The sequence below is a fragment of the Netta rufina genome, assembly GCF_964035555.1.
Source record: "Netta rufina genome assembly, chromosome: 1".
NCBI classification, from domain to species: Eukaryota; Metazoa; Chordata; class Aves; order Anseriformes; family Anatidae; genus Netta; species Netta rufina.
The window spans coordinates 110,557,255-110,582,119 of record NC_140123.1 but is presented as its reverse complement, the minus strand read 5'-3'; the positions used below and the strand labels follow the sequence as shown (position 1 = coordinate 110,582,119).

At 51.9% G+C, this 24,865-nt stretch overlaps 1 protein-coding gene across 1 annotated transcript; it reads left to right on the top strand.

The window, feature by feature from the left end:
- Positions 1-8,827: 8,827 nt before the first annotated feature.
- Positions 8,828-18,448, top strand: CD101 (CD101 molecule; the record flags this gene model as incomplete). The annotated part of the gene is made up of 7 exons (XM_084292700.1): positions 8,828-9,221; positions 9,703-10,119; positions 10,977-11,360; positions 12,193-12,591; positions 14,524-14,931; positions 15,655-16,047; positions 18,252-18,448. The coding sequence occupies 7 exons, from the start codon at positions 8,828-8,830 to the stop codon at positions 18,446-18,448; spliced, it is 2,592 nt and encodes an 863-aa protein (XP_084148826.1).
- Positions 18,449-24,865: the final 6,417 nt, after the last annotated feature.

Here is a 24,865-nt window from a genome sequence, read left to right as displayed (position 1 = left end):
AATGACCTGTGGAATTGGGGTGTCTTGGGTGGGGAGATTGGTAGTGGTGTTGAGGTTCAAAGCACAGCATCAGTTGCTTGCTGTCCGAGTAGACTGACTCCATATTTATGTGCCCTTGGTTAAGTTTTAGGGAAAGAGGGTCACGATGCAATAATTAGGGAATGAATGAGCAGGGACCCGCCAGCTCTTCCCAAGCACGCAACATAGCACACTTTATCCCTGCCGGAAAAAAACTCAGGGTTATTTTGGTCAGGGCTCCCTGCTCCTCTAATGAAAGGTCCCCATGTCTTTAGCTAATGCTGGCCTTCCTTCAAGGCCAGTAACAAACCATCTTTGTCATTCCAAGTGAAGCAAGTTTGCTGCTAACTCACACTGCTGCCAGCCCCTTGGAAGGCAATGCTGCATCACCTTAGGCCCTGGATTTGCTGTAGTTGGAAGGCTAGAAGCTGAGGGGCTAGGCTTACCCTACAGGTTTCCTTCTATTTGTGCCAATTTTGTATTATCCCCTTTTTTTAAAAATAGAGTGGAAATCTTGTCTCCAATGGTGGGGAAAAAAAAAAAAAAAAAAAGACTCTTGGTCACTTTCATGTTTTTTTATTATTATTTCCTGTGTGACCAGGGTTTGTGTGAGTGGAGGTGTGTGTGCACCTGGTCGTGTATTAAACCTGCAGAATATCAGGAGAGTGAGCTGCCTGCGATGCTGTGCAAGGATCCGTATCCTCTCTGCTGCAACCTGTGGTATTGTCTAAGTATCCTAAGGGCTCATGTTGATCTTCCTCTGTTAGCATTGCCACATCTCCTGGGTAAGCTGGTAAATTCCTCCAGGCACTTGGGAATTTGATCCAGGACAAGCTCGAACATCCAAACATCCGTATAGCAGAAGGGCAAGATGTTTTCTTTCTTTTGTTTTAATTTCAAAGTTACAAAATGAAGTGTTTGGCACAGTTCTGGAATGCAGGTACCCAATAGTTCTAACAATACTGTGTAAAATGTTTCTTTTTATGTTTAAAATAAAGAGCCTTTTTGATTAAGTTTGTGCTGTGGGTCTGGATGTTTGCGCTATGGGAGTTCCCTCCTTGTGCCTTGCACATATGCAGACGCTATTGTTACTGCCAGGTTGTCAAATGTAAACCTTCCAGTCCTGTTCCCAGCACTGCTTGCCCTGCAAAATAAGCATCGGTCCTTTTACAGTAAGTTTAAAATATTTGCCTACGTTTGTATGACGAATTGGGGAACTTAATTGTTTTCTGAATCGACCCTGTTCCTACCCCGTTGTAAGTCAATATTTTCGTTGCCAGAGCGGAAGGGACAGATTTTCTAAATAAGATGGTTTTGGCCTCGTTTCTTCCAAGCGGCTGCTTGTGATGATAACACAAATGCTGCTCGTCATCTATGAGTTCCAGGGAAGCAACTCTGCGCTGAACGTTGTACCTAATATGAAGCAAAGTCTTTTTCCACAGGTTATTGCAGTGGGCTTCATCTTTAACACCTCGGCCAGCCCCCTTGAACTTGGAAAAATAGGTATCTCAAGAACGAAGTTTATCTGACCTACTGGAGACATGTGTTTTAGAAGAATGGGAACCTGCAAGTACATGTTTCTTACCATGAGCTGTAAAGGAAAGGCCAGCTTATCTCAGATGTGAGAATTAGGTGTGGCAAGAGTGTACAGTATTGGCCAGGCTGGTAAGAGAAATGAGGCAATAGCAGCTCCCTCTAGTGATAGGACAGGAAAGGAGGGAGGAAACCACAGCAGGTAGCTGTAGTCATTAATTCAACCAAGACATGGATGACGTTTCGAGGTTTTTGTAACATTCACTCTCACAGAGACTTTTTGTGAAAACAGTTCCAGGATGGATTTTAGTCTTTTTTTTTTTTTTTTTTTTTTTCCTCATTGAGTGTATAACACCTGTCTTTGCATAACAATAGCCAATGGGTTATGGAAAGGATCCAATCCACTTTTTACATATGTTTTATGTTATCCAATCCACTCTTTATATCTATATATGTTTTATATCCCTGCTCAGGCTTCTAGTCTTCAGCCATGCTGCTTTTCTGCCATGTGAATCCTGCAGTCTCATACCAAGGTTCCTGGCATGTTATCTGCAAAGTATCTCCCTGAAGCCATCTCTCCTATTAGCTGCACTAATAGTGAGTGACCAGTCTTCTTGAAGTATTTACTTGGAGCAAAACCATTGCAATAAGGTGAGTCTTTCAGCAATGAAAGGATAATGTATGTGTCTTTCTACTTTTGGTGTTTGTCCTTCTCACCGCCCCTCTCAGCCACCACAGCCCAGAAATGTCTGTCTCTGATGTTTCAGGGAGAGCCCCTTCAGAAGCTGAGCTCTTAGTTCTCAGCCTGGAAGTTTGTTTTCTTTAGAAGAAAGACGTTTAAGGTTCTTTTGAAGTTGGAGGCTTTGCCTGTAGCCTTTCAGGTGCATGCTGAGGTGTCCTTGCCTGGTGCCATTATCTTTTCTTCCTGTCTTCAGCTCCCTGATTTCATCCAGGAATGTCTTTTGTTAGTCACTATTCATCTCCTTCCTTGACCTGAATGTATGCACTATTAACAAGATGGCTCTCAGGACCCATGGGCATGGCATTGCTGTGTTTAAAGCTTCCCTTATCTTCTGCGGATGGCAGCACCATGTCCTCTGAGTGTCGCCACTTCCCACCCAACTGAGCCCATGTTGAGAGATGTTCTCTGAGTCTGTGGGGGTAACTGGGGAGGCACTGCAGGGTCTCTTGTGTGGAAGGTGTCAGTTAAAAGTGAGGTGATAGCTGCTGTGTTGCAGTACTGGGAGCACTGTTTGTTAAGCCCTGGACAGCAATGGCAGCGTTGAAGGAGGAGTTGCTTTCAGGGTGAGACTTGCAATCCATGCACAAAGAGGTGACGTCTAGTATACACGCTTATAACCCTTCCTAATGCCTCTATTTAACCAAAGCTGTATGCCTTGGAGGTTTTCCTTGGAGCTGGATGTAGCTCCTCCCTTCTGCTTGAAGGAAAAAATGTTTGGCTAAGCATAAATATAATCCAGTCTTTCTGTGACATCCTCCTTTAGCGCGAATGGAGGATACCAGCAGCAGCAGCATCGATGTTGCCACGTTGTGTTCTCTTAGGGTGTTTGTGCAGCAATAAGAGCAAGATGGGGTGGACAGCATGTTGCTGTCCAGAATGCTTTATACAAACTGATGCCTAGGAAGGTGAGAAGGTGACATATAGGAGCAGAGCATCTATTATTTTGCTGGGAGCTTCTGTCTGGTAGCTAAAACATCTAGACTACTAGCATGCTTACGCTACATTTTAAGTCTGGCAACCCATCAGGCCCCAAAATGAATTCCTTTGGACACTTGTCCATGTACTTAGAGAGAAGCTTCATATTCGTGGATGGAGGTTGCTTGAAGTGCTTCAGGAGGAACAGAAGTCAGCAGTTCTGCGATTTCAAAAAGAGCAGCTCTGGCTCTGCTATTGGACCTTGTGAACTTGCTGCTTTTCCCATGATCTTAGAGGAATAAGTGAGAGGGTAGCTGAGTTCTACCAATATAGCAGAGACTTGATGCTAGGTGAGCTGTACATGTTCTGCCATTGCTACCTTGCTTCCTCACTTGAGGTAGGATTTCCCCAAGCAGCCCTTGTGCTGCTCTGTGGGACCCACAGTCTCTCTCCATTCGAGCCAGAGCTGCCTGCCTGTGGCTCCCAGGTGCCGTGCTCGGTGTCGCAGGGTCAGGGCAGGGGAAAATCCATCCACTCTTAGATTTGCAGGCTGCCATCAGTGAGAGGCATGTGCTTCTTTAGGAGCTGTGGAGCCCCTGTGGCCCCCTCTAAGACAGGGGAACGCACCTTTTGTACACCTTCCAGCCAGGCCTGCTAGCAGAGCAGCTCCCTGCTGCAGCCACTGCTGCAGCAAGTTTTGGCAACTGGAATTTATCATTTTCCCCAGCTTATATGTGTTTAACAATTGGCTGCAGCAATGGCTGTTTAATTCCCTTGCTAACATTTCCAGGGCAGCCATTTAATTTTTTTTAAACCCTCTTGCTTCTGCAAATCCTGTAATCAAATCCAAGCTCTGTCAATCTAATTAGTTTTGAAGCACAGCATCTCCATAACTTAGAGACCTAAATAAGCAGCTTAATATTAAAACCTAGCTTCTCTCCCCACTCGTTATACCGCTCTGTATTCCCCAGGAGAAGTTCCCACTTAACAACAGCCTGCTGCGAATGCTCTCCCTGCTCCCCTCTTAACCCCCCTCTTCTCTTCCCTGTCCTCTGCCCTCCCCGTGTCCACTGGGAACAAAAAGAACCAGGCGCGAGCCTCTGCTGCTCTGCTTCAAACAGTCTTTCATGCTGCTGCTTGCATAGAAAATGCTGATGCTGCTTCGAGTGCCATCACGGAGAGGTTTGGAGTGGTGCTGAGCCAGAGAGGGGGCTGCTCCTGTCAACTGTACGATGACAAGACTGTGTCCTGAATGTGATGCAGAAGGGGGATGCTGGGGTTTGCAGAGAGCAGGCTGTGCTGCCTCAGAGCCAAATCGCACGGCCAGAGGAGCACAGCCTCTCCATGCAGGAAGGGGCAGCTACCGAGTGGTACCTCTTTGCCACAGCTCCTTCCCTTAGTGCTTCAGGAAGCTGCTGGGGGAGAGCTGAATTAGCATCCTTGCTGCAAGCGTCCCTCGGGTGCCTGGTCCCCAGCAGCACATCGTCCCCCTAAGGTTGCTTAAGGTTGCCCAGATGTCAGGGCACCTGGAGAGCTGCAGAGGTGCTACTGTGGAGGCAGAAAACTGCAGTGCTTTGGTGCCAAGGAGGAAAGGCCGCCTGTGGGAGGCAACAGGCACTGGACGAAGGGCTGGGTGAGGTGCTGCAGCAGCACCTTGTCACCTCCTCCTTTGGTCAGGTATTTTTGATGAGTGTCACTTAGAGGGACAGCTGGCTCTGTCTTAGCAGATGGTGTGGCCCCACAGAGCAAACCAGCTGGTGCTGAGGCCCGGGTGACCACCTTGCTGTGCCTCAGGGGTTTTCCTTCAGATGAGTGTGTCAGTGGCTGGAACTGTATTTCTGCAGGTTTTTGGTGTCTCTGTGGTGCCCTGGCCAATTTTGTTCTTGCTTAACTTTTTACAGTAGAAATGGCATGAGTGAGAGCAACCCTTAGCTCAACAAAAAACAAGTTGTGGGTGCTCTCCTCCTAGGCCAACCCTTGTTGAGAAAAGCCAGAGCCCTAGAAAGCTGCAGTTGCAGAGGATTGATGTTAGTCTGCTTTTCAGCCTGTTCTGCTCTTAGATTTCAATAGGTTGTTGTGTCGTGTCGTTCATTCCCCACCCCAAAAAGGAGGTTTGTTTCAGTTCCTATACCAAAGAAAATGTCTCTTTTTAGGTGCAAAACCATCCAAGCAGCCTTTCTGTGCTAAAACTGCTGTGGGTTTTGCTCATGAAAACCTTGCCTTTGCTGTACATTGGAGCCACATCCAGCTGGGGTGCGAGATGTGAGTGGCAGCAGCAGTCCTGCTGTCCTTCTGGACATCAGCCACTCCTGATGTCCCACTGCCATCAGGAGTGGCTGTGACTTCTGCACTTTTGCTGGACTTCCCTTGCTTTTGTGGCTGTCTGGGAGCTGGTGGTGTGGTTCGGTGGTGTGGCAGGGTGGAGATCTTTATCCGCCACCATCACGCTCGTCTCTGCAAGCTGTCTGTGTAGCTCCCAGCAAAGCGAGCCTGGCTGCATCAAGAACCGGTGGATTTGGGCGTTCGTGCTCCGTCAGGAGGGCTCTGCCCACGGGAGGGATGGCGGATGAGCTGGCGGCCTTGGGGAAGCCAGCTGGCTCCTGCTCCCTAACTGGGGGATGCAACCAGCTGCCTTTGATGTCTGAGCCGGACTGAGAAAAACTGATGGCAGACTTCAAAGTCTGTTGTGCCAGCTCCCCTGATTATCTGAAGGCTTGTAGCGCGTCCCCCAGGACTGCCGGATTATCCTGGCTAATGCCGCGCTGTGCCCTGCGTCCCCCAGCTCTGCCTGGCTCCGGCCCCTCGCTTTCAAGGCTGTCCCCTCCTTAGTCACCCTGGGGATGTGGCAATGGCATTTCTGGGCTGGGGAAGCAGGGCACATCCCCTGAGAGCTGCAAAGCAAAGGCAAGAGGTGTCAGCTCCTTCACTATCAATGGCTTCCCCCGTAGCATCTCTGCCCTGCTGCAGGAGCGATCCTGCCATTCCCCCAGGACCCCAACAGCGTGTGAGGGGGGTGTCTGGTCAGAAGTGAGCTGTCTGTGAGGCTTCACAGTCCCCAAGGACACTGCTGACAGGCCCTTTCAGGTCGAATCTGACTTCATCCTGGCTGTTCTGGGCTCTGTACAACTTTCCACGCTGCATTTTTGGTGTTTTTCCAGAAGGCTTTGTCCCAAAGTGGTAGAGCGGCATCCCAAAAGGACGGGTGCGCTGAGAGGTGGCCCTGCCACACAAGGCGAGGACTCTCTGTGCTCCCCAGTAAGTGGTATTTCCCCATCAGTTTCCCTCCTGTGTCCTCTCTGAGAAAATAGGGCTATGGGATCTCTCTTCCCATGCCTGACTGACGAGGTTTCTGCTGTCAGTGCATCCCTGTAAAGGATTCTCTGCTGCTCCTCCTTCACCATGGTAAACGGCCCTGCTGGGTGCTTGGTTGTGCAGGAGGGAGCAAGGAAGTTTTATACTGTGCAGTCCTGGGCAGAGGGAGCTGTCGTTTTCCTCCGCAGAGCATCATCATTGCCAGTGATGGGGCTGGGCAAGGCAATCCTATTCTCCCCGGTTTCTCCACTGTGAATGCAAGGAGCGGTTCATGCGTCATTTAGCGTTTTGCAGGCTTGGCATCAAACTGTCCCCGTGTGTGTGTTTATCTGCACGCTGACGGCAGGCAGCTCACTGAGGTTGAACTCCAACCCTTTCCCTTTTCTCTGCCACTGTGGCAGAGGTGCTTTTCCCTCCACCGAAGGGATCCCTCCATCAGGATCATCCCCGGGGCACCTCTGGGTTGCTCTTGGAGAGCAAACCTCACCCCCAGCCCCTGAGGCAGGAGGCAGCAATAGTTTCAGCCCTGTGTTGCACCCCAAAAGAGCTGCTGCTCCTCCACTCCCTTCCATTGGTAGTGAGTGGCAGGGGACAGGTGAGATCCTGATCCAGAACCTCTCTGTCTCCCCGGGCTGGATGTGGCTTTCTGGGGAGCTGTGCAGTGCTAACGGAGCTGCGTGCGCAGGCTAACAGGCAGTCAGTGCTGATAAAGGCACCAGCCTTGCAACGAGGAGTCTGTGCATCTGTCTTCTGGCCCTGCAGGCTGTCATGTGAATCCATTTATTAAATGGGGCAAGGGGGGGACCTTGTGTTTGTTTTGGTTCATTACATGAATCTTGTTCCCTCCGGGAGTCCAGCGGGATCAAGCAAAAGGGCTTGTTTTATGGCTACTTCTTGCTTGCGAATCCCTGAGCCAATTTAGCCGTTCAGCCGATGCCCCAGCAGGCTGGCGGGAGCAGCACAGCTCGGGAGTCAGCGCTTCATGCCGCCCTCCTCCCTGCCAAAACCAAACCAACCCTTTCAGAGAGTGCCTCCACTGCAAGTCAGAGATGCACATGTGGTGGGATGCAGCCACAGCGCCTGCCTCCAGTGCTGAGGCCAGCATCCTCCTGGCATTGCTGCTGTCATCAGAGTGCTGCTGGTCCGGGGGTCCCCGTGGCCTGTGGGGGCCATCCTGGCCCCCAACTCAAGGGAGAGGGCAAGCACTTTGCCTCGCTGCATGCTGTGTGTGAGCTGCTGCAGAACAGAGAAGTCACAGCTGGTGGCCTGGGCAGCACCCTGCCCCATATGGCATGGGGCCAGCTGTCACCTTGGAGAGGTGCACCACATTGATGTCACGTTCTGCTCCCTGACTTCTCCCCGCCTTTTTTCTAAGCAGCGGAAACCGCCGCCGGAGGCTGGCAGCTTCCTCCCAGCTGCTTTCAAAATTGTGGGGTGGCTGTCACCATTACCCATGAGGGCTTTTCACTGCCTCTGTACGAGAGGACTCCAGCAGAGCTCATTCCCATGGGGCTGGCGTGGCGCAGGGTGGCTGCTCTCCTCCTCGTCCTCTTTCTCCACCTGGGTGAGTGCCCTGCAGGGGCTTTCAGCGACAGGCGAGTGGGAAGTAAGGCTGGTGGGAACCCCGCAGAAGCTAGATGTACGGGCTGCCTCCCCAGGGCTGCTTTGCCTCCCTAAATGGGGGGACAGGATGCTCCAGGTGGGTGGCTGCGCAAAGCGACTTGCTCAGGCTGTAGGGTAAGGACGGCCCCCGTGATGCTCCGGCTCTGTGGCTGTGGCAAGGGTCCAGTGGAGCATGCTCCTTTTGGTGCTGTGGGCTGATGCCAGATGCTGGCAAGATTTCAGTGAGAAGATGTGCAAGCCCGTGTTGCATGGCTGTTGGGGGTGGGGGGGGAGGGTGTGTTACTTTGCCCCCCCAAGTCTTGGGATGGAGTTTCTGAAGCATTCTTAGGCTGTGCCACCACCAGCTTTCTTCCTTGGTCTGGTCTCCTCACTGGTTTCTGTCTTGGTGCTCGTGTCCCTTGTGCGTTTTGCTCAGCACCAGTCCAGAGTGAGCATCACACCTGGGAACTGCATGGGATGGGAAGGTGTGCAAGTGGCTGTTGACTCCCCTGAAGCAAATTCACAAGTCTGTTGATAAAGGGCTTGTTCTTACAAATTCAAGGGCACCAGAATTCCTGGGGCTTTGTGCTTCACAGAATAAGACCGTGCTATAACTCACTTCAGTACTACACTACAATCCCCTGCACACCCACATCCATCGCCCTTTTGGGTGCCTCCAGTAGCATCCATGCAAACTCCTGCATGATGACTCTGCCAACAGGTGTGGGTGCTGGCCAGCGGGTGGTGACTGTCCAAAAGGGACCCCTTTACCGAGTGAGGGGGTCCCACGTCACGCTGTGGTGCAAGGTGAGCGGCTACCAGGGCCCGGCCGAGCAGAACTTCCAGTGGTCCATCTACATGCCCTCGGCCCCCGAGCGTGAGGTGCAGATTGTCAGCACGGCCGACCCCTCCTTCCCCTACAACAAGTACATGCAGCGGGTGCACAGTCAGGAGATCTACGTCGAGCGGGTGCAGGGGGACGCCGTCCTGCTGCACATCAAGGAGCTGCAGGACCAGGATGCTGGGGAGTACGAGTGCCACACGCCCAACACTGACGAGAGGTACTTCGGGAGCTACAGCGCCAAGACGAACCTCTCAGGTGGGTCCCCAAGGGCAGCCTTGCTCCATGCTAGGTGGTGCTGATTTAGGCTTTTCCACTTCCATTTTCCATTCTCCTACTGATACCGTCAAGATGATGTTAGAGCTCCCAAGGAGGATGTGCTGTTCTGTGTGCAGAGTGACACCAGGGCACACGTGGGTCTACAGCCTGTAGGGATGCAGGTGGGTTTCCCACTGCAGATGGTGAGATGTGCTTATCTTCAGGTCTATGGCACATTCCTGCTGTGGGAATGCTATCCTAACCCTGAGTGGTCAAGGTTGGGATGCCCAGAGGGTACCTCAGCAGGTTGCTCTGGCCATGGCCCCCCAGTCAGGGCAAGGGATGGGAGAAGGTCCCATAGCTGTCAGACCCCTCAGGGCTTGGCTGTGGTTATTGTAGTGACCAACAGGATGCCCATAGAGGCCAAGAAATGCTTTTCCCCCTGACCGGCTTCTCTCTGTGCTTCTCCCTTTGTGCCCAGTGATCCCGGACACCCTCTCGGTTTCCATGGGGTCCCAGGTCCTCACCCAGGCAGAGGGGGACGCAGTGGAGCTCACCTGTGAGGTGTCCAAGACCACGGCCCAGCACACACACCTCTCTGTCGGCTGGTACCGCCTTCAGGGAGCAGGGGAGCACCAAGCCGAGGAGATCCTCACCCTCTCCAAGGACTTTGTCTTGAGGCCGGGGCCATCTTACACACAGAGGTTTCTGTCGGGGAACGTGCGGCTGGACAAGGTTGGGGACACCACCTACAAGCTCTCCATCGTGGCAGTGGAGCCCTCTGACCGGGGGCAGCTGTACTGCGAGGCAGCCGAGTGGATTGAGGACCCTGATGAGACGTGGAAGGACATCTCCCGCGGGCAGACAGAGAAGACGGTGCTGGCGGTCACGAGCCAGGGTAAGGCCCTTGGCTCCTGCTCCTTGGTGCACCACGGGCCCTATAGCAGTGGCCATGGCAGCGCTGTGTCGCAAAGCTTCTCTGCTCACACGCCTGCCTCTGCCACTACATACATGGTGTGAAGGGGCTGTGGGTCAGGCTTTGAGCCCCACTGCTAGGTGGGGACCAGAGGATGTCTCGTTCCCCTGGTGGGTTGTGGCATGGCTCAAATAACATGGCTGCAGGTGCCAGTGCCATGCCACCATGTTAGAAGTAGGGAAACCTTGTGGAAGTGCAGTATCTGTGCTGTGGTGGCTGCTGAGGGTAGAGGGGAGGTGCCGCAAGGCCGCCGTGGTGCTCACGTCAGAGCAGGCGGTGCTGCTGAGGAGAGGTGGCCATGGCACAGCCCCTCAGCAGGAGCAGCCCAGCAGTGCGGCACTGCCGCCCCCACCGCGGCCGAGCAGGCCAACGGTTTCTATAAACGTTCCAGCAAATATTTGGGAATGCCGAACATATCTGCAGCAACTGGGATTCCTGCTCGCGTGCTGTTTATGAAGTGGTGTTTAAATTCGGAGGGCAATGTGCTTTCCATAAAGTACTTCAGCCCCACCAGCAGCAGCTGCTGAGGTGCTCTGTTTTGCCTCCAAACCTCAGCACGAAGCCGTGCCCTTCGTGTGGGACGGGGGTGCACCGCTAAGCTGCAGAGCACCTCTGTGCCTCTTTCTGGTTTAAGGGGGCTGCAGACCATCTCTCTGTGGTGAACGTTTTCCATTCCCATCACTCTTCTAACAAAAAAGGAAACATTTTGATAGTGAACCCCCTCTTGTTTCTCTCTGTGCAGCCACTGCTGTACTCTCTTGACTTGTGTTTGCCCACAGACCGTGACCTCCATGTGGGCATCACCGCCTCCAAGAGCACCCTTTCTGAAGGGGACATCTTGCAGCTCAACTGCACACTGGGAGCCCAGAGGAGCGGCAGCAGGTACTTCCAAGTGGCTTGGTTCCTCGACGGCGTGGAAGTGGCCAGGCTTGGCCCCTGCGGGTTGTTGGCTTGGAAGAAGGAATACGAGGAGAGAGCCGGGCTGGGGCAGCTCCGAGCGTTCAAGCAAAGCAGCTCAGTTTACGTCCTCGTTGTCTATGGTGTGGGGCCGAAGGACAGCGGTGCCTACCACTGCTCTGCTTCAGAGGTGAAGGCACCTGGAGATGTTCAGAGCATCCAGACCAACCTGTCATCAGCCGTCACAGTTGATGTGAAGCCCATAGGTCAGTCAGTCCTCGTGGCTCTTCTGGGTAAAACCTACAGTGATCCCTGGGTTGGGGAACACAGTGAGTCTGGCCTCACCTTGGCAGGGACAACGTAGCTGCTGCTTACAGCAAGAGTGTGAATGTGCCAGTTTTCAGTAGGAGATAATGGGAAGAGCATTTGCCCTGGCAAATGTCAGTGTGACAGATGCAGCAGCTGCCAACAAAAGGTGTATGTCTTTAGCCTGGTCTCTTTGAGATCAGATTTGGGGTGAATAGGTGGAGTTGTTGGGTCCTTGGAGGTTGGATCCTTGGCACAAAAAGCTGTGGGTAGCCCCTGTTGCTTCTCCTGGGGACCAGGGGGTGACCTAGCGGAGCAGCTAATGACAGGGAAGGGGCAGCAGGGTTTGCTGTCATTTACAACAGGGTGCCGATTTGGGGGAGGACTTGTGAGAAACTGCTCCAAGAAGAACATGTAGGGGATTCTTGGTCTCCATGTCATGCTAGACAAGGACTGTTCTGGCATAGCAGGACCTGCCTTTGAGGCTCTTTTTCTTAGATGTCCTTTACGATGCGCCCCTGGTGCTGGCACCTGACTGCTTTTCCTGGGTACTCAGGGCTGCCCAAGCTTCACAGAGGCTTGGGAGTGGTGGACGAGGGGACAGGACAGGACCTGTGGCTGGGGCTAGAAGAACAAATTGCAGCTCAGGAGAGGGGAGATGGGAAGGAGGTTTCATCGTGATGATGAGGTTTGCAAAGTGAAAATGGGGCTAGGGGCTGGCATGGGGCAGGGGTGGTGGGTGGTAGCAGGGAGGACTTCTGCCCCAACACTGATGGCTCCCATCCTCTTGAGCAGGTCTTGGTCTGCAAGCCACGCTGATAAGCCGGACGGCCACCGTCAGATACACCCAGAGCTTTGAGCTCATTTGCAAAGTGAGCGCCAGCAGCCTCATCGAGGAGGTGCTGCTCTCCGTGGGGTGGTTCTTCCAGCCCAACCCACCTGATGGCAGCTACCAGGAACTGGTGCGGGTCCTTCCCAATGGCACTGTGTCCTGGGGGCCAGCGCAGGTCAACTTCCAGGGCAAAGCCCAGCTGGAGAAGGTGGATGCCTCCTCCCGGCTGCGCATCCATGGCGCGGTGTCCAGCCACGCGGGGACGTACCAGTGTGAGGTGGGGCTCTGGAGGACCCCACGGGGGCAGCCCACTGCCTCTGCCACCTCCAACGCCGTGGGGATACAGGTCATCCCTCCAGGTGAGTGGTGCTTCTGCAGCTCCTTCAAACCCATCGGTAGTAACCAGAGCAGCTGGGACCGCTGATGCTGGGCTGTCCTCAGCTGAGTCACTTCTTAGGGTGCACAAGGCAGTGTGGCCCCTCCTGTTTCCTCCTTTGGATTTTAGGGATCTTTGGAGGCTGTGGGGACAGTAAATTGCTGGTGTGGATGTGCAGTAGTAGTGTAAGTGGCATGAAGATGAGCAAGTGTGATCATAGATCATCCACACAGAGTGGACAGCAAGACAAGTTGACATTTGGCTCCAAATGTATTGCAGCCATTACTGGATACTGTGATGCTGGGAGGCGGAGACCCATGTTGCAGGAGGTGGCTACTGGCTCTAGCACTGCCTCTCAATGAAAGGCAGCACGAGCCATGAAGGATATTTAGGAGGTGCAGAGTAATTCTGGAGAGGAAGCCTGCTCAAGCAGCAATGGGATGAGGCTAGGCTGTGGAAAGTAGAGCTGCAAATCATGAAAATTGCCAGCCTGTTCCTTTGTGCATAAAATCTCTTGCTTGGAGCCCGCAGAGATACTCAAGTTCATGACTTCTGCTTCAGTGTTTTATTTACCACTGGGTGTTGGTGGGTGCTGCAGGGGGTTAAATGCTGCTCGTGTCCAGCCTGGTGGCTCCAGGTGGGACAGAGCTGCGTGAAAGGTCACAGCAGGAGGGGGGAACGAGGACAGATCCTCTCCACTTCTGACTTCTTGGACAGTTCAGCATAAGACCCTTGGCAGGGCTCACACTGGGTCCCTGCATGAAGCTCCTGGATGTCAGCAGGCTGAACTGTGTTCTGAGCAGCTGAAGTTAAGAGCCTGCTTTCTTCCAGTGGCCGCAGGATCACAGCATGGCTGGGGTTGGCAGGGACCTCTGGAGGTCACCTGGTCCAGTCCCCTGCTCAAGCAGGGACACCAAGAGCAGGTTGCCCAGGCCTGTGTCCTAGTGACTTTTGAAAATCTCTGAGGAGGGAGATTGTGCCCTCCTCTGAAGATGTGCATGTCCTTAGAGCAAGGCTGGGTGCCCTTTTAAGTTCTGAAAAAGGCAAGTGCATTGGAAGACAACTTCTTGCATCTGCTTCTGAAGTGTGCTCAAGTCTGCCTGCTCCATGTGTGTATGTGACAAGCTTGAACAGCTTCCCAATTAGGGTCATTGCCTTCCCCTCTTCTGCTTCTTGCCCTCCCCATTTCCTCTAGAGCAGCGGGAGTGTCAAAGGCCAGCAGATGGGATGTTTTGCCTTGGCTGGCCTCAAGAGAGGCAGTGATGGTGTCTGAAGTGATCTGCTTGCTTGTTTTGGATGGGTGCCTGAGGAACAGGGAGAAGGAGGTTTTACAGGAGGTAGTCACCTGTGACTTGCAGGAGCTGGGAGCTTCAGAAGGACCTGTTTGTGGCCTTTCCATTGCTCAGGGAGTAGGAAAGGTGCTGTGGTGGGAAGGGGCTGCTTGTCGTGGAGCTGAACGACCACCAGGTATAATCACGGAGGACACTCAGGATCATGGTGTGTGGTTTCAGGTTAACCACCACCACAAATGTATGATGGCTGTTGGCAAAACCCACAGAGGCTCCACGGTCTCTCTGAGATGAGGCTGCTGTTGTCCACCAGCTCCACAGCCGTGGGCTGGGCTTGTCACTTACCTGCGGGCCTGGTGATGGGAGCGGGAGGCTGGCACATTCACTGCAGAGACGGGCTTTGCCTCGGAGTCCCAGCACCACAGCAGCCTCAGTTTCCCTGTTCCTGCCTCTTTCACACTTTAAAAATGTGTGGATTTGCTCATTCTCCCCTTAGCCTCCTACCCTTAGCCCTCCTGCTCCAGTATCCATGCTGAGCATCCTCAGCCTCCCACCTCTCATGGCAGTCCAGGCCAGCCTGACCGGCAGCTGCAGCCTCCAGGGATTACTTTGTTCCTCCGTTCCAGAAAGCAAGCTTCAAGTCGCTACGAAGGAGAGCTCCGTGGAGGTTGCTGGAGGTGCTGACGCGAGCATCGAGTGCAGGATTTTGTTCTCCCAGAACAACACTCAGCTGGCCGTCACCTGGTACTTCCTACCTCCTCTGCCCGCAGCTGCCACCCCCCTGCAGATCCTGCGGGCTGGCTACAGCGGCCTGCTGGAGTATGGGGCCGAGTTCAGCTCCCCTGTGCAGAGGTCTCGGTTCCTGAGCCAGCGGGTGTCCAGCGAGGCTTTCCAGCTGCGGATCCTCTCGGCGAGCCCCAGGGACCAGGGCGGGTACCGCTGCCTGGTGCAGGAGTGGCACTGGCTGGGGGACGGCTGGCACAGCCTCGGAGAGGGGCAGTCGGGGAGGACCTCGCTGCGGCTCCGGCTGCCCGGTGAGCTGGGGTGCCCCTGGGGGAGGCTGGGGTGTCCGCAGCAGGGCTTCGGAGAAGCAGTGGTTCCTGTGCGGGGCTGTTTTGGGGTTGTTTGCTCTGTTGAGTGGGCCTCTCAGGGGGAAGTAGGGAATTAGGAGGATTTACTGCATTCTCCTGAACCAATCAAGCTGGTATTTTTGCCTCCAGCAGCAGAGGTCTAACGCTTCACAACAAAGTGAGCCATGGCTCTTGCTTTCCCCTCTGACGCATGGTGTGCTCAGTCAGTGGTGCAGTGCTGGGAACACAGAAGCAGCGTCTTCCTGGTGCTCCTCAGCATCCTGAAGCAAGACACAAAGCTTTCCCTGTCCTAAACAGGGCTCAAGGGCTTAGCTCTGCTCTCACCCTGGGGTGCAGGGCAGTGGGTTCCTTCCTTTTTTGGCCCCACCTGGCTGATGGGTTTCAGCCCTAAATAAACTGGATCAGAGGATTCCGGCTTCCTGAACAGCTTTTGGTGCAAAGGATGCCTTATCTCTTACTGGGAGGGAAGTGTTACAGCAGAGGGTGGGGGATAAAGGGAAAAAAACACCTGAGAGAAAGTAAATCACCTGGTGTCCTGTGGAGGCTTTCCCACCCGGCCATCCAAATCCCCTGTGTGTTTCTCCAGAAGATTCCTGGAGGCGGGGGAGCGTCTCTGTAGCAGCGTGCAATGCCCTGAGAGCCCTTTCTGCTTGCCTCCCTCCCCAGAGAGCGAGCTGCACCTGGAGCAAGCCAACCACAGCATCTCGGCGAGGGAGGGCGAGGAGGTGACGCTGGGCTGCCTGCTGCAGGACGCCCACGTGCCCACCACCCACCTCTCCGCCACCTGGTTTCGCGGGGAGGAGGGCGGCCGCCCCAGGGCCCTTCTCACGCTGCACCATGATGGCTCCATCGAGTACTCCCAGGAAGGGCTGGCGGGGAGGCTGCAGCTCCGCCGCCCCACCGCCGGCGACTTCAGCCTGACGCTGGGCGGCGTGGAGATGGGCGACACCGGGCTGTATCACTGCCAGCTGCAGGAGTGGCAGCAGCGGGGCAAGGGGGAGTGGGCGCTGCAGGCCTGGGCAAGCTCAGGGTACACCCAGCTCACCGCCATCCCCAGAGGTAAGTGCCCTGCGGGCAGGGGCTGCTTGCCCTTAGCTTTTTGGGGTGGGAGGACTTGCAAAGGAGATCATCTGACTGGATGCTGGGGAGGCTGAGCTGCACTGGGATGCAGGGCAGGAGGAGAGCAATTTGAGGGGTTTGTGTAGGGGGCCTGCTGAGGTTCTGGCTCTGTCCATCTGCCAGGGCTGAGCCCCGGGTTTCTTGTTTTGTAAATGGTAGAGGTGGAGGTCAAGTGAGGTGCAAAGAGTAAGATGTGGTCCACAGCATGGTACTACTGACTTCCAAGGGAGCTCTCCCGTCTGCTCCCTTGCATTGCTGGATTGTAGGCCCTCTGCAGGATCGTGTGCCCAAAACCCTGCTCTTAATCCAACCACTTGGGGCAGAATTCTACCCCCCCACCCTTCTTTTTTTTTAGGGGAAAAAGAAATCTTGTAGTAATTTTTCTGGCATCTCCAGTGAGGCCTTTAAAAACCACCACTGTCCTCTTGGGGTGTACGCCTGGTGCAGAAATGAGCTGGATTCTGCAGACAGAAGTTTAAATAAATAAAAAGAAAGGTTTCAGTCAGGCATGCAAAGTGTTTTTAGGGAGGTAACTGGAAGGGAAAAAGTACTTGTGTTGGGGAAGAAGGAGGCTCGGATGACCTGCGTGGAGGAAAAAATACGAACTGTGAAATCAGACATGTACGCAGCTGAGCTGGGGTGTATCAAGGCCAGTCCTGGTGCCTACAGGGAGTTATTGTTTCTGCAGCAAGTACCAGCACCCACTGAGGTGGAAGGGCTTGAGGTGGGCCCCGTGGTGCTCCCTTGTGCTTGCTCCTAGCACAGGCACGTACAGAGCCTGCTCACAAGACTGCGCACCTACAGCAGAGCTAATCTGGATTTAACTGCACCGCAAGGGACTGACAGAGCTCCCTCCCTCTGCTGTTAGGTTCCTGCCGTTGTCCTTCACGGCTCCCTATAACACACCAATTTCTCCTTCATCATCCCCCCACCCACCCCGATCTCTTGCTGTACTTGTTACTGGTGAAGAAACAATTGCTAGAATTGCTCAGTAACTGCTGGAAAATTCTCCTCCAATTTTGTTATTGGTGTTTTTGCCAAGTGGTTTTCATGGCTTTCACAAAATATGAGAGATTAGCTGGATACTTTTTCCTTTTTCTCTCTCTCTCTCTCTTTTTTTTTTTTTTTTTTTTTTTGTTTGTTTGTTTTGCTTCTCCAGTGATGCAGGCATCTTGAAAATGTCCCTCTGGCTCACAGGTTTCAGAGCGGAGGTTGTCTGAGGGTTTCCAAAGGGAAATACAAGTACACCCATAACCAGGGGCAGCTCCCGCTCTAACTGACCGTGCTCAGCATGGTTCTGCAGGGCAAGCACAAAGCATTCATGTACTGGTATTGGGTAAAGAGGAACTGAGGAACAACACTGAGATGAATGAATGAGATCTAAGCAAGCTGGCACAGCCCTTCATGGTAGGCCACATGCATCTGAGGTCGGTCTGTGGAGCTGGAAGCTGTGTGTCAAGAGTGGATTGTAATGGTCGGGATTAATGTGTGAATATGAGGAGCTCAGGACAAAACCAGACAGGCTAGCATGGGGTTGACCTTCAGAGGACCCAAAGGGTCTACCAGCAGTACAGGTGGCCTTCACCTTGACCAGGGAGTTCTTCTGTTAGAGGTGCCGAGGACAGGACTGGGTCAGTAGCTGCCTGAAGCTCAGCACAGCTGAAATAGGACAGCAGAGTGGCAGGAGCAAGAAGGGGTAGGTATCTGGGGAGTGTGGGGTGGGGAGGGACAGGGAACTTCTAGGTCTCATTCCTTTGGTTTCCTCTGGTCCCTCCTTGTTCTGGTGCACCCTCTGGCAGACCTCTGCCTCTCACTGGTGTCAGGCAGGAGCAAGAGGGTGATGGATACATGACTTTTCCTTACTGAGACCAGTCTGGAACAGGTTAGCTGGAGAGCCTTGTGCTCCTGGTGGGATGCTTCAGCTGAGAGTGAGACAGGGCCCTATCTGACCTCGCAAAGCAAGAAATTCAGACAAATTACCTAGATTGTCTCCAGTTCTTCTCAGGTAGCCTTGAAAATATTGTAAAAATTGGTAGATGTTGAAGATTGAGGGAAGAGTGATAAAAAAGTAACTTATAGAAACAGTAGGAGAGGAAATTCAAACTAGCTTGAGGGCCTCACTTTTTTGTTTCTTTTTCCTCCAGAGGCAACTGTTTTGTCTACGATCTGTTCGTCTCCACCATTGCTGAACTTCATCCTATTCTTACCTCTGATTCTGATCCTTCTCCTGGCCATTGCTGGCTTCTGCTGGTGCTTCATCTCCAGGAAAAGCAAAAAGGGCTACATCAAAGGAGAAGAGCTGATGGAACTGAAAGGGACTGGAGGAGTCAAGCAAACTTAGCTGGCCTGAAATGGCAGATGCAACTGGAAGGAGAAGAACTGGACACCTGAGGAGGGAGAACTGAGTACATGAAGAGGGCCTTTTTTTGTTTTTGTTTTACCATAGCTCATGCAATGAATACCTGAAATTGTGTTTACTTTCAGTGGAGTGAGGCAGCTTTGAGTTACTAAGCAAATAAGGTTTTTGTAACAGGCATTCCTCTGTTGGGTTTGGAACCCACCCCTTTGACAATCAGTTCATTGTTGGTTATTTGAAGTCCTTGCAGTATGCATGTCCGAACAGTCCCAGTGGGGTTGTTATCACCCCTCAGGTATAAAGGGAAAAAAACAGTTCCTTTTGTACTGGGACACAAATGTAACAAGTTGCTGCTCATTTTAAGGTGACTTGACAAAATCTGTGCAGTGTGCAGCTGAAAAACATTGGCAGAGCTGGAAATGGAGTGCTCATGTCCCATTTAAAACATTGCTCTTGCCTTTGCCCATCCCTTGCTGGGGAAGCACTCAGACACTGCTGTCCGCTGGTTCTGAGAGATCCTGCACCCAAAGAACATCTTCTCTGAAAGGAAATGGGTTTTCATCACAGGAGTTGAGCAAGGCTGGTCCGGGCTGATGAAAGTCCACAGCAGGAGTACCATAGCCTGCCACAAAAAAAAAAGAAATCCTGTTGACTTGGTAAGGGACTCACATGGAGTCTTGGTTCCCAGAAGGAAGGAGGAGACAGCAAGTCATCTTTGAGCTGCGTGTACAAAGTCTTTCCAGTTTTTCTTTGCTGGGACTGCTGTAGGCAGTGGGTCTTCAGTGGGCTGTGTGTGGGTCAGAAAGCTGCGCAGCTCGGACTCAGCCTTAGATCCCTCTGGGTTGTACCATACAATATATTGGACGCTAGTGGGATCTGGGTTCAAGTCCCTCACTTTCCTTACAATTGGGAAACCTGCCTGCCCTGCATTCCAAATACTGATCACTTTTTTTTCCTTGAAAAAAGCACTTTTTTTTTTCATAAGTTTGAAGGCTATTGCTCTTATTTTCCCTGTTCAGCCACCTCAGTCTTTTCCTGCAGGTCAAGTTCTCTGGACCTCTTACATCTTCTTCCCCAGCTTTCCCGACCCCAGCCATCTTGAAAGCACTCGGTGTTGTGCGTGGGGCTCTTACTGGTGCTCTGCAGAGGTTTCCCCCTGCCCTGTGGGCTACACACCGTTTACATATCCCAGCGGGATGTTTGATTTTCCATGTGTGTGTGACAGTGTGACATTGTTTGTGCTTGGCTGCTCTCCTGCAGCTTTGCTGTCCAGCAAGGTGCTTCTCCACTGTGTGTGTAGGCAGGCTGTTGACTTTTCCTATCTAACCAAAGCACCTTTTACACAGGGTTGTTGAACAGCTTTCTGCGCCCATTTGCTAAGGATCGTGCTGGCTGGCTGAGTCTTGTCTTGATAACGTTTTACCTCATGGGCTGGTTTCATTCTGTTTTGGCAGAGAAGCAGATGCTCCCAGGATGTTTAACTGCTACAGGTTTCAGGAACAGTGATAGCTGGGTGAAGGAGAAAAGGTAGGCATGTTGTCCCACCAAGTATGAGTTATCTGCCAGCCAGCCCTGAGCCAGCCTTACACGCACTGCCTGGTGTCCAACTCATAGTCAGGGGACGCAGGAAGATATAGGTATGCTATGGGGTGGGAAAAGAAAGAAGGCACTGTCTCTGACCATCAACTATTAGTAATGACTGTGCACATAGTTTATCTACCAGTATCGTGCTCTCCCTCGGTATTTTTATTCAAATTGTTTTCACAGCTTACTCGTAAGTAAGTACCTTGGAGCACGCTTCAGAAGCCTTGCCAAAGTCAAGAACCTATGATCCCTACTTCTTACCCATTAGATAGGGCTGACACAATCTGATCTTGTTTAAACAGCAAGAGAACATTTCGCTTCTTTTACTTCTAGGTGCTTGCAACTACTTTTTGTTCCTCTGTACCTCTGAGGACCGCAGATAGGAAGATGTGGGTGTTCAGTTTCCCCTCTCTTTCTCAAGAACCTTGCTCTTTTATTGCTGCTCAGTGTCTCACACCTCCTCAGGCATCACCCTGGTAAATCACACACATGTGGCTTGACATGCCACTCTTAACAGGTCGTCTTAGGATGAACCTCACCAAGACCAGCCTTCTGCCTGAATCCAGCTTATCTGGGTCATGACTCTGTGGCAAGCCCTAGGAGTGACCTTGCTGGGCTTGGTGTCCCCAAAACCCCTGCTGGCCCTTTGCTCATCCACTTTGCTGCTCCATCGCAGGTCCATGGAAACATCTTTGCTGGCATCTGAAGTTCTTGTAAAAGGCCGCAGACTACAGTAACATGAGATTTTGTGTCTGGTGGACTGGGGGAAGAAGGTGGTTAGAGAGGGGGAGCTTTTCCCAGCCGCAGGACACCTTCTTTTTTTTTCTGGCCCTTTTTCTCTTGGTTAGCCAGAGGCCCAAGTAGCAGCTTTCCATTCATGCAGGTTGAGAGGTTTTAATTTGGGTTTGAGAACCGTGCCTGGGGCCTTGATGAAAGGGTCTGTGAGAAGAATGTGTGTGTTTTTGCAGGGGTGGTTTTTCCTTTTATTTTTTTTTTTCTTTTTTTTTTTTTTCATCTGGTTCTGCTGGGTCACAGCCAAACCTTTTGGCTATATTTTTTTAAGATGTATTTTTTTCCATGAGTGGACTTAGAGTTGTAACTCATCACAGTAAAAGCTGCAAAAAAACAGTCCTATTTTTAAAGAGAACATTTCACTCGGCTGAGGTAGATGTATGAGTGGTGGGTCAGGAGGAGGGTGCTAATTTTGCTGCTGGGGCTCTTGGCCATCTTTAGCCACCCCATCACCACTTTTTTTTCAAGCCTGGCCTCTGATGTAAACTAAAACAGCTGATAAAATATATATTTAACTGTAATAACCCTATGGAGAAAAACAGTGTGGTGGTGCAGACTGCAGCACAGCAGTGCTCCTGTTGCACCCCAGATGTACTCTTGTCAAGGGACAGTCCTGTGTGAGGGACAGTATGCAGTGGGAAGGTTCGTGGCCCTTCAGGTCCTCTTTTTTTAAAGCACTTTAAAGTATTTTAAAGCAGCTTGAACAGGCTACAAGGCAATGCAGGGTTGGGTCCAAGAAGAATGAATCAGCTACAAGGGGCTAAAGAAACACAAGGGCTGCGTTGTGCTGGAAGCTTTGGGGTGGTTGGGGCTGCTTGCAGCCCTGCGGTCAGAAATCAGTATCAGGCTTTCTTCAGTCCTGTTTTCCAAAAGGGCCAGGAAGGGAGGCATGGAAACCTTTGTGCAAGAGGAGGGAAGCACTTTCACTCAAAGTGAAGACCTGCAGTTTGGCAGACCCTTGCTCTTCAGAAGATGGATGGTGTGAGAGGGTCAGGTAGTAATATAACCACTGCTTTGCCTTCCTGGAAGGCTTTTATGGCACTTGGCTTTGGAGAGGAGCAAGGATGGTGCTTAATGGCCACATGGGCAGCTTGTGCAGTGTGATGGGGTACAAAGGGTTACCTGAATGTCTCTCCCCTGAAGATGGTTGCACTGAGGGCCTTTTGCTGGTAGCCTGTGAGGAGGGAGGCTGGGTAGTAAATTGGTTCCCATGCAGGAATGGTGGCAAATGGCTTGCAGGCGAGGAAGTACTTTGCATCCTCTCAAAATTTATGTCTCAGGGTTTTCTGCCCTGCTCCCTGGAAAAAGAGGACACAGCAGCAGTGTGCTGCCCTGGTATTGCCAGGGCAAGGCTGTTGAGGAAGGCTTCCAAACTTTCAAGAAATGCTTCCAAGCAAATGATGTGCAGTTCTCCTGGGATGCCCCTCTGAAGCAGTATCTCTTCATTCCTTCCTATTAACTTTGAGTTGGTTTTGAAATCTGACGTTCAGTTTTCTTCCTGTGATAAAACATTTAAAAACTGGAAATAAAAGATACTGTTCTGATATGTGCTTTAGTCTCACTTTATGCTATTTTGCATTCAAGCTGTTGCCTGCAGCCTCTGCTTGTTTCACGTGTCCTTTGGCCTTGGTCTTTGGCATCTAAGGCAGAGCAGAATCACCCCTGGGGCTCTAAACCTCCCTTAACCACTAAGAAAATGCTGCTTTGTGTCTGCCTGCTGCTGGCTTTTGGTCCCTCTCCTCCAACTCTCCGCCTCCTCCCTCTCTTCTTCCAGCAGGTAATATAGGATTACAGCCCTGTTGCACAGGGCAGGAGAAGGCATTCTTTGCTCCACGGCAATGCTTTCCAAGGCAGGAGCCTTGGAAAGAGTGGGGCTGGAGGAGAGAAGGGTGTGGGAGAGGTAACGCGGCTCGCTTTGCTACTGCAGCATGTAGGAGGGACTGGGTCTCCATCCTTGAAGCCAGCTAGACGTGCCAGCAAGGAAGCTGGTTGAGGTGCTGTGGGGCTGACAACATTAATGGTCCCTTATCTCCTTTTTTTAGAGGATTTTTTTTTTGTGTGTGTGCGTGCGCACGCTGTTTACAACATATACAAGGCTGTTTTCCCTAGCAGCTTGTATTTAGAAATGCAAACAGAAAAGCAGGGTCCAGAAGCTACTTGCTTTTGCAATCCAAACAGGAAACAGAATACCACAAGCAGCAACTTTGAGCATACGCTCATTAGGGGTTTCTTGCTTTCATTCATTCGTTATGCCTTTTTCTGTACATTTCTAAGGAGAGCTATATGTTTATAAATGATGCTGGCAGTGAGCTGAGTCTTCCTCGACAGCCAGTCCCAGCAGGGCTCTCTGGGGATGTGTGGGTGTGCAGTTTGCTACTGCCATTGTATCCATTCACCTGCACAAGCAGCTTCATTAAAAAAAAATAATAATAATAATAAAAAAATAAATAGAAATCCTATCAGAGGGTGTTTTGTATTTTAATTGCTTGTTCCTTGTACAGGTGCCAGAAGCAGGTCCTGTGTCTGGGTTTTTGGTAAGGGCAGTGGGAGGGAGCTGCTCCCCTGGCATCCCTGTAACCTGCCCTTGCATGAGATGCTGTCCCCAGACCCTTCTTTGTGGAACATCACAAAGCCAAAGCAATATGGGGATGACTGCAAAGCAGGAGGTTAACTTGTCTCTAGCCTCATGCCTGCTGCCCCTGTTCATTGTAGGGGTGAGGGGAGCATTTATTTCTGGGACTTCCAACCAAGTGTGAAAATTCACAGGTCGGGGGGTAGAGGAAAGCTGGTGGTTAGTATTATTTTAAGCGTGAGGGAATGAATTGGTGAATGCTGGGAGCAATATGGAAAAGCAGGAGCGGCAGTGACTCCTTGCAGCCCCCTCGCAGGGTGTGAAGGCCGAGGAGAGGCACGCTGCCCAATTTGAAAGAGAAGGGCCATGACCAATCGCTGTGAAATGCGGCAATAATGCCTCACGCGGTGGCCATGGGATAAAAGGCAGGGACAGCTTGAACTGTAAAGACGTTTCATTTCCCTGGTAATGAGGGAGACACACTGTGGCAATGAAGCCGGGGGGAGAGAGCCCATGAGATGCTAATTTCTGCTCCTGCTGCCCCTGCCGCTTTGATCTGAAGCAAATGCCCATTTTAAATTGCAAACGGATGCAAGTCAGATATCATCCAGCCACTGGCTTACAGGCTTAATGAAGTGGGACTCACGCCTCGGCCTGATAATGTTCGGAGAGGCAGGCAATTCTGGGAGGAATTAGTGAAGGGCTGAAGAGATGGGTAGGGAGGCTGGGGATGTCACAGGGTGACTCCCACCACCATCAGCTGGCACAAAGTCTCCTGTTTGATGTCCTTGGGAACCTGTGCCCATGGCTGAGCCCCTAATTCCGCTGTGCCTAGAGAAGAGCTATGAATGTGGTGTGCTGCTGTCACACATCCTATGTTCCAAGGCAGGCATCACGTACAGGCCATTAAGGTCATCATGCTCCTTGGTCTCAGACTGTGGACATCAACATGGTGCATCTAAAAGGTAAGACAAAGGTACAGAGGAGTAAGTAGGTCATTTTGTGCTATCATTTGGACATTTAATTGGACTTTGGCAAAACAATATGTGTTGGGACTCTACTGATGAGGCCATTCTGGGGCAGACCCAGAGGCTCTGGAGAACAGGTTCCTCAGGCCAGAACCCATGATCTGGGAGCATGGTAACTCACACCGGGCAACCTCATCTTGAGTCTCTTACAGGCAAAGACGTGACCTGTTCTGAAGAATGAGTGTGTCAGGTGATACTTACTAAGATGAGTCCCTCAGGCCCTACTGTCAAGCCAGAGTTGTGTATCTTGAGTGGGTATACAGAGGCTTGAATGGCTCTGCAGGCAGCTGTGCTAGTTAGACCAACCAGACATGGTAAGGCTGAGGGACATGCAGTCAGCTGCGAAGCTTGATGTCTGCACCAAGCAAGGAAGAAATGATCGGGCTATCAAAAAGTGCTCTCAGGTCTGTTAGGTTCTTTGAAAGA